General features: G+C 43.2%; 1 protein-coding gene across 2 annotated transcripts; it reads right to left on the bottom strand.

Moving 5' to 3' along the window:
- Positions 1-2,896: 2,896 nt before the first annotated feature.
- Positions 2,897-9,303, bottom strand: LOC105693182 (facilitated trehalose transporter Tret1-like). Of its 2 annotated transcripts, none has more exons than XM_048653052.1 (2): positions 9,127-9,303; positions 2,897-4,464 (listed from the first exon to the last, which is right to left on the bottom strand). In XM_048653052.1, exon 2 carries the CDS (start codon positions 4,448-4,450, stop codon positions 3,122-3,124), a length of 1,329 nt encoding a protein of 442 aa, XP_048509009.1. In that variant the 5' UTR covers positions 4,451-4,464; positions 9,127-9,303; the 3' UTR covers positions 2,897-3,121. The 2 variants fall into 2 exon arrangements, with proteins under 2 accessions (XP_048509009.1, XP_012268371.2); XM_012412948.3 differs by lacking the exon at positions 9,127-9,303 and adding an exon at positions 7,643-8,358.
- Between the last annotated feature and the right edge of the window lie 96 nt (positions 9,304-9,399).

Genomic DNA, 9,399 nt, shown 5'->3' with positions numbered 1-9,399 from the left:
TCCATTAACGTTTCGTCGTTTTTTCGTTTCGTCGTCAAACGGCGAATTTTCATTCTCACGGAAGTCTCGTCACACTCACAAGTCGTCGGACAAGTCGAACGAATCACGCGATATTTCTTTTTCATTCCAATTTGAGACGTATTAGCCAATTTTCTCTCGGACGTATAATAAAAGGTGAAGCACTGTCGCATGTATTTCCAATTTCGAGGTGGGATATTACGCCGCGCCAAGGGATGTTACCGCTGGGTTGGGATTAGGCCCAGTTTTAGGTGTTTTCCACGGTGTTCCTCCACTTAGCCAGTTCCGTCTTTGACGCGGTGTCCGGTATTTTTCTGACCGTTATACCCCATACGTTGGATGATCTTTTAACCCCCGGTAATACCCTTATACGACGAGTTACGGTCTACTAAAGGTACATAAAATGAACGACGAACTAGTGACATGTGGTATAAAAAACCCCCTGAAGTAGAAGTGTACACGTCCACCTCATAAAACTGCATGAAATTAGGTCCGGTTTATATTACCACTACCACTAAAATATAAAATATCACCACACATCCAGCTGGTGATGGAGGTTCAACGCCTTAAAAGAAAATTAACAACATAAAATGGATGAAAAAAAGACAGAGACAAAATTTAAGACAAATATATATATATATATAATTTAAGTTGTGTGTCCGATAAATCCCATTAGACATTGGGCTCGACACGGAATAAAAAAGAAGCGAAATGTATAGATGCCGACATTTGTACGTTATATGGCCTATCATTGTGATTCGATTCTTCTTCTTTTTTCTTTCGGCAATGTTTATTCTATGTATCGTCCCAACAATGATCAGTTGTTGAACGTATAATAGCGCGGCAATATATCACAAGTTTTGGACAGCGATGAGTTTGATAAAAATACGCTGGATAGAAATTCGTGGCTGAGGATGACTAAGTCGAATAAAGATATCTGCTTGTTTTGGCTTTGTTCGAATCGAGAGGCAAGTGGGGTATACTTTGATATTAATGTCTAGCCTATATCGACTGTTTACTACAACCTATCAGCTAATTTTACCCCCGTAAAAAATAGACGGATCAGTAGACAACAAAAGAAAAAAGGAAACCCTGTGAACGAAATTGATGGAAAGCGTCGATGACGATTCGTTGATTTTTTGATCATCGTGGATCTGAGTTAATGCGCACCTGATGATCGATATCGAAAAAATCCTCGTCCTCGTACAGTTTTTCCCTCGAAGGATATATCCTTCCCAATAAATACCCGGTAATTTTATTGACGAAGATCGTTGTTATTATCGTCGCTATTCCACAGATGTTTCAAGTACGCGGAGCGTTTGAAAAAAGGAAGAGAAGGAAAAGAAATAGAAACTGAGGGCTAAAGCGTTTTTCTTTTATTCCGATTCCTTTTTATTCCTTCGGATATCGAACCGCGTCGATATCGTCGTGTTTAACAAGGTCTCTTCGCGGATGAGGAGGTCTGGCTTTGAAATTATTCAATGAAAATGAACAATTGACGAGTTCGATTTACACGGGATGTTGTTCTTGTTATTATTCTAATTATCGTAATTATTTTAACGTATAACCATAGTATATCTATGGTGAAAACCTAAACGCTATACAACGTGTACATTTTATAAATTGGTGTCCTCGTCGGGATCCGAGTTATCCACATTTCCGGATCACTCTACTACCGTAATCAGATTTAGCACGAGACGATGTTTTCTCACTTAATTAGATGTCATTCGATTATTTCGTTCCGTTCTTTGAAAAATACCTACTCTCGTCTCTCCTATTTCTCCCTTGACCGTGCGAAGGTAGAAAGTTTACTTTGTTCATAGACACGAACGTACTTCTGATTATGCTGACGGTATAATTAATACGCTGACGGCATCCGAAATATTTCGTTTGCTTTACCATCCGCCCTCCAACGAGATAAATCGAGACCCAATCCACCTGAATATCCTGCTCCTGCACTTCTTTTCGTTCTACTTTTCTCCTTCTCGTTGTTCCATCGTCTTTCATTGCCACGAACGAAGAGAAATCTTTTCCTGCGGGGTGTGTTTTATCCTACGTGCCTAAAATACGTCGCTGTTATTAAACGTGTTCAATTATAATTCGGGTCGGCTTCTGCGAGTCGCAATTAAAATTAAAATAATTAACTCCATTTACGATGGACGACGGAGATTAAGTTGGTGCATTGTCGCGGTCGATATGATTCGTAAACTGCAAGCTTCGAGTTGATTTGTTGCAATACCAACGTAACGAATCACGCGTACGACTAGGTACATAAATATCAGGATATGTAAACGCGCTGAAGGCAATGCGGATGTTCGCCAATCGGAAGTTCATGCCTGCGGGTCTATTCGACCGTTACAACTAAATGGTCTGTACGAACGATTGACAAGGTGAGTTTGAATTTTTCGTTATTAGCTGCCTCGGGGACTGGAGTGTTCCAAACTGACGAGACGGAGTAAAATTAAAATACGGACAAGGAAGAGGATCAAAGGAATCGGTGAAAAAAAAAAAACGTTCAACGTTTCAACGTCAATTCTAGTGTAAGGGAAAGTGGGTTAAAAAACTGGACCTCTGTCACATGAAAAAACACAATTTGTCATTTTTTCGATTCGCCCCACTTAATCGTGTACAAGTTTTTTTTTCTTTTTGTATTAATTTCAATTTTTACAGATAAATAACATTTTATTTACAATAAATATTGGCAAGTGCGTACATAATTGAATTGGCAACACAGGTAATTATTAACAACGAGTCAAAATTTATGGGCGCTTCGAGGATTCATGAAATTATCCTCAACGCGGCTCCATCTCTAACTCTTTCTCTCTCTCGTTTTCTGTATGTCTCTCTCTTTGTTCCTTGGCTCTATATATCTATCCGCGTCTCCTCGGCCTCACGTTTTTCATTTTCTTTGATTCAACGAATTCCCTCGGCTCCTTCGGTTCCTCCGACTATTAGTAGTAAACTCTGAACTATTTAAAATGTAAAATCTTTTAACCAGTTCAGCAGCTTTATTTTCGTTCTGATACACCCCTGTATGATTGAAGGGATGGGTTTACCAGAACCTTCGAGATCATCTCCGTGTGGTTATTTGGAAATTTGTTATTCAGGCACCCGGTACAACCTTTGCCGGAGGGTTCAATTCCGCTTGTATTTCCTCCAAGGTTTTTCCCTTGGTCTCTGGGGTGAGCCAAAAAACGAATATCGTACCTGATGCGCAACAAATTGCGAATATCCAAAAAGTAGTGTGAATACCAGCCACTGAATTTATCGCCTGATATCCAAGTCCGACCGCGAACGCGAATATCGAGCCCACTATTATACCGCAGGCCACAGCTGGACCCTTGACATTCGTCGGGAATAATTCTCCCAGGAGTACGTAGGGCAGTGTACCTATGCCGAGAGCGACCATCACTTCGTAGGCAATCAGAGCGACGATCGGAAGCCAAGTGAACGAAGAAACGTCCACCTCCGCTTCGTACTTGAGATAAAAGAACAATCCCTCGATCGCCAGTGCGAGGGCGGCCGCTATCCCCGAAACCAGCATCAGGGGTCGTCTTCCGGCGCGATCCACCAAACCGGCGGCGACGAAACCGGCTACCAATTGGGCGCCACCGAGTACGATGACCGCTTGACTCGGTGCGAGGGACGATCCGCTGTGGCTGAATATTTCCTGGGTATAAGCGACGATCGCCATGTGTCCGGAGAATTGTTGCGTCGCTTTCAGTCCCAGGAGTATGACGAGGGCTCTTCTGTTCCCCTTGGTTCCGACTAGTTCGAATATCGCGTTTCTCGACGATCTTTGACCTTCGATAACCGCGTCTTTCATGGCAGTTATGTCTTCCCTGACGCTTTCGGGTTTATTGACTCTCCTCAGTTTCATCAGAGACTGTTCGGCCTCCTCGTCTCTTCCTTTGATTAGGAAGAAATAAGGCGTTTCCGGCATAAAGACAAAGGTCGCTACGAACGTCAGTGGAACCACCATCGACACCAAATTCAACTGCCAATACGGCAAGTAAGCACCGACAGCGGTAACAAAAAGCGTTCCAAGGTTCGTAGACATTTTTAGAAACGTACCGAGCGCTCCGCGTATATTCTTGTCCGCTATTTCTCCTAGGTATATGACAGCCACGTTGTAAATACCGCCGTGACCTATGCCGGCTACGAATCTGGCGATGTAAAGGGTCACCACGCTTTTTGCGGCAATGACAAGACCCCAGCCCGCGAGTTGCGGTAGTGCGAACGCGAGCAATGAAAATTTCCTTCCCAGTCGATCGACGCAAAAACCGCTTATGAACGAGGCCAAAATTCCTCCTAGGGTGTAGAGCGACGCTACCCAGGCGCCTTCCGCTTTGGTCACCGGGAATTCGGAATCTGGTCCCGTCAAATGTGGAAGGGCGGGTGACGTCCATCCAAGGTGACCACCGCACGCCATTACGCCCAAGCAGGCTGAAAATAAAAAAATATTTCAATTATTTCATACCGATCGGTTCGCGTGCAACAAGTAAACCGGATTCCGGATCGTATCTTTAATCGATCCGTTTAATTTTATTTTCCTTCATTTTTTTTATTTTTGACAAATCGCCAACGGCGACTTAGTTGCGAAAGGTCAGTTAAAACGACACCTTTATCCAACAAATCTCTGATTTTCTACTAGCCGATATATAGCGATCTGCGTTCTACCGAACGATCCTCTCCGGCTCCATAAACGACGTTAGACATGCGACAGACCGGTAGGCACTTATCTATGACACGTTTAAAATGTAGCCAATGATTGACTCGATAGTTGATAGTTTTCTAAGACCATAACAGTGCGGAGGGAGAGTCCACGGGGATCGTCCGATTAGGTGTGGGCAAAAAGAAGCGACGAAGGAGAGACGGAGAGAAAAAAACCTTTCGCGGGATTATCCATATGAAGGGATTTCCTGCGAATCGCAAATCGGCGTGGTACGTACGTACGTATGAACGTACAATCGGATGACCGTCATCGCGAGAGAAAGCGGTGTACGAAGTTACAGTAATGCACACGTGCGACAATACAGTAAACCGCGAATACCAAGCCAACCGACTAAATAAGTTGCCTTTACGGTTATAACAACAATAACGCAAATAATAATCAATTATTGTCTTTATGGATTCGAAAGCCGGACCACCTGCACCGGGTTTCACGAGGACGTAGTACGGAATGCTAGGTGTATATCGTCGAAAAAAAAAAAATTAAACAAATTGAAATGGAAAAAAAAAAACAAACAGAAAGAAAAAAGAACGTTCCGAGACGCTCGATCGCATGGTCACGTCGGACACCACCTCGGTATAAAGCGAAGCGAGCAAAAATCTCGAACAACAACGATAAAATTAACCAGGTGAATTTCAAGTATCGAGGAATTGCGCAACCGGTTTTACGCGGGCGATTATCTTACGAGAGAGAATCCGTATCGCGTCGTAGCAGACAGCCGGTCGTCTGGTGTCTCGGTGTGATCGTTAACGTCTCCGCACGGTAGAAGAAGGCAGAGGCTTCGCGTGCCTCCTTGTATCGTCGCGACGTATCGTCTGGGACGGTGAAGTTAACTGAAGTAAACCGAAGTAAGGTACCCAACGTTCGTAACGTAACGTAACGCGTTTCGTTACACTCGGCATTCATACCGGGATGTCTCGACGATCGAAAAGACCCGTAGGAAAACCAGGTCACCGGCACTCCGAGCGTTAGAATCTCGGCCACGGGGCGTCAACGCCACTTGCAGTTATTAGACCTACGTACGCGTACGTACACGTACGTACACGTATCGATATTCTACGTCACATACTCGCGGTGCAGATTAACGGTCGCATGGGGTATTACGGTATGAAACGGAATGTACATGCACACGCGTACGTACGTTCGAACGATACACAGGAATTAATTAACGATTCATTTCGCGCGCGTTCGTACAATTTTAATGGAATACCGATCCGATTCGGATATACGCCATACGTGTACATATACTCGGAACCGAGTACATAATGTAAAAGTATAACGATCGCGATCTCCGACAGACGACCGGTAGAATTTCCGATCATCCTTCGAATCCTGACAGTTCTTCCGGTGGTCGGATTATGGTATATCAATAAAACCTCGAGGATAATGAGACGCGACGTACAGTTCCTGAGTTTCCGATTCCCCAGTCGGCGATTAGAGGCAAGTGCGGAAAATCCTATTCAATTCCTTGTACTTTTTCCACTCCATTTTTTTTTTTTTCCTCTTTTTCTTCTTGTTTTATTTTTTTTTCTTTTACTCGATCGGAATGCAGTTTGATGAGTTGCTACCGTATTATCTATGGTCTTTAGAGATATAAAACACTACAGCGGGCACTTATAATATGCCTACGCACGTAATGTTAATAACCCTCAATTATTGGAACGACTTCCTGTTCGACCCGTCCAGCTGATTTCACGTAATTACTACAGTATTTAGGTGGAATCGCATAACCACCACCACTCGCAACGATACGACGTCAAAGTAAATTTCGCGATACTAGTTTCGCGAGAGTGTTAGAAAGCTGTGGATCTGAATCTCACCACGTTACAGCCTACAATTGGAGCAAAACTACAAAGTCAAACAAAAAAAAAAAAAAAAGAAACACACAAAAACGAACGGATCACGTTCGTCTGCAAACTTGCTGAATTAATTCAAGTCCATTATCAATCAGATCATTTATACGTATAATCCTATGGTATTGCTATACCTGCCTCTTTATTTCTCTAGACGCATTCCTTTCATCTATCAAGGATTACGGAGCAGATTTATGTATACATATCGCATATACACACACACACACGTTACACATTGTTCAATAATTTATCCTTGTAGTGACAGTTATTTATAAAACATCGAGTGAGAAAATAGAAACTTTGTGGCGCCAATTAAAATTAACGAAAAAAAAAATAATCAATAAACAAATAAACGAAATCATCGCGACGAAGCAAAAAAATAAATGACAGTGAATTCGCGGGTAGCCTGAACGCATTTTCAAAAAAATGCGGACGTAAATTCAGACGGTAACACTTCGATTGTTATTTATTTATTTTTTTTTTTGTTCTCATTTTTTGTTCGCACGTGTTGTGCAGGAAGTGGCAATTATTCAGTTAACGTCTTCAAACTCCGGTCGTACAATAATTGTACGCGTAGACCGCAATCACAGTGGCAGATGCGAAAAAAAATCTTCAAAAATTGCAAGAAGAGAAAAGGAAGACGATGGGCAAAATATATTTAAAGTAGACGGTTTACGGACATGTAAGAGTGACGAGTAGAGGCTCTACGGACAAGTGCCACTACAGATACGTGTACGAGAATCTCTGTACCTGTCAAGATGCTAGACGCTTTGTTTTTTTTCTCTCTTCTTAATGAAAATATCCCAAGGACAAAACGTACGAGATGACCGTTCCATTTTGAACTACGGTGACTCAAGGTCTTGCTTTACTATTTTTATCGGTGGTTGTCCATTGAGTTGAAACAAGGACCGCGAATTTTACTCTAACAAATCGGCACACTCCGAGATCTATATCGCACCGAGTCCCCGTTGCGTGATTCGCCTCCGTTTTGACAGAGTTCTTTTCATTGGACGAAATTTTCATATCATCGAAAACTTACCACTGACAGCGGCAGCGAACTGCAGCCATTGTCTCGTTCTTTCGAGATTCGGGGATTCTTGGAGATCGAATTCTTGAAATTGCTTTTTCACAACGGTGTCACGAGTAACACCGTCTTCGACCGATGACGGTACTTGACGATCGTCTTCTCGAACTGCACCCCCGGTACCGGGAGGACCGGCGTTTCTCCTCCAGCAGGAAAATAACTTCAAATGCATCACGACGTCTGATCCTACAGCAAACTTTTCAGGGTCTTCAAGAACTACGAAACTTTCTCTCTCTGTCTACCTTCAGTTTATTTATATTTTTTTTTTTTTTTATCGGTTTCGTATCCCCGTATTTCTGCACTGTCTCGGTTACCGATCACACCGATAAAGCTGCGGTATGAGCTTTTCTTGCAACTACTTCCCCCGATTATCGTGAAATCGCCCTGACGATTTCGACGCAGGAAAATTGAAGAGGAACAAGTATAACTCGTAAAAAAGTCCCGGGATATCGAAAAATGATTTTCCGATATTCGTTCCCCGGTTCGAAATCGGCTGGTCAAATTACCGTCACTAACAGACCGACCAATACGGTGGGTATAATGGTGTGATTCTGTATCTTTTTGCCAATTCTCTGTCTATGTCAATGTTGGACTAAAATTTTTTACTGCTCCTGTGAGCGGATCGTACCGATTCCCGTATCTTTTAACGGCACGTGGTGCCGAACTGAATCGATCCGTGGTCTGACTGAGCCTTTAAAGCTGATTGAGTGACAGGTGAGAATATAATTTTGTAGTGGGGAGAGCTTCAAAGAGCGCGGGATCGCGCTTCCCCGGTACTCCGTTGTCGGGCCCAGAGGGGACCCGATGCCCCGTGCCCCCACATGCTTTACGATCCTCGATACGAGGATGAAAATGAACATTAACGTGAACCCTGAACATGGAAAAGAAGAAGACGACAAATGAGAAGAATGCGCGATACGCGGCCTCGCCCGATCCAGTCTCAACATTTTATTTTCCTTATCCACCCCGCTTTTCCTCCCCCCAAACCATACGACTCGACCGATATAAATCGTCCAGCATTCCGCCATCCATACCGATCTCGCTGGTTACACCTATGTATTCGTGCGTATGTACCCCTGGTAGATAGTCCAGCTAGACCGATTCCGACATCCGTGTCCTCATATTCTTTACCTTAATTGTCGCGTCGTAGATATACGAAGAATACGTGTGTACCAACTGTGGTGTCACACGCATATCGCTCGCTTATCGGTAGTCTTTACACAAGTTCTGTCGTACGGTTGTAAAAATGATCGGGAAAAAATGCGGAACGTGTAAAACCCTCGCCACGTGTCGCGTTGTCGTCACAACTTCGTTTCATTTTATTCCATTTAGTTTGTTGTTGCTCGATTATTTTTTTTTCATCCTATTTTTTGTCCCGATTTTTCTTTTTCTCTCCAAAGTTCCATTACAGTAAACTCGAAGCTATTTGTTATACTTACGGGTGTAGATGCAGGCGAGGTTCGTACGCTATGTCCGAGACACGTGATTTAGGCATTCCATCACGTGATAATTATACCGATCGTCTGTAAAACATGTAGTCGAGAAATACTTCATCGACGACGCACCCGTTTATTACACTATGAGTTTTTATCTCCGGCTCCGGAATATCCGTACCTCTTTCCATTCGATTGTTTATCCATTCGCTTATTATTTTTTTTTCTCATTCTCCTCTCCCGCGAGATTCGAAGATTGACGGCGTGACGAAAACCGGT

The sequence above is a fragment of the Athalia rosae genome, chromosome 3 (genome assembly GCF_917208135.1).
Source record: "Athalia rosae chromosome 3, iyAthRosa1.1, whole genome shotgun sequence".
NCBI lineage: Eukaryota > Metazoa > Arthropoda > Insecta > Hymenoptera > Athaliidae > Athalia > Athalia rosae.
The sequence above is the reverse complement of the archived record's forward strand: the minus strand, read 5'-3'. Positions and strand labels throughout refer to the sequence as shown.

Excerpts from the sequence above, each read along its gene's own strand:
- LOC105693182 (XM_012412948.3), bottom strand. The coding sequence starts at position 7,859 with ATGCATTTGAAGTTATTTTCCTGCTGGAGGAGAAACGCCGGTCCTCCC. Across the intron at positions 4,465-7,642 it reads GTTCGCTGCCGCTGTCAGTG|CCTGCTTGGGCGTAATGGCG; the intron begins GTAAGTTTTCGA and ends TTTTATTTTCAG.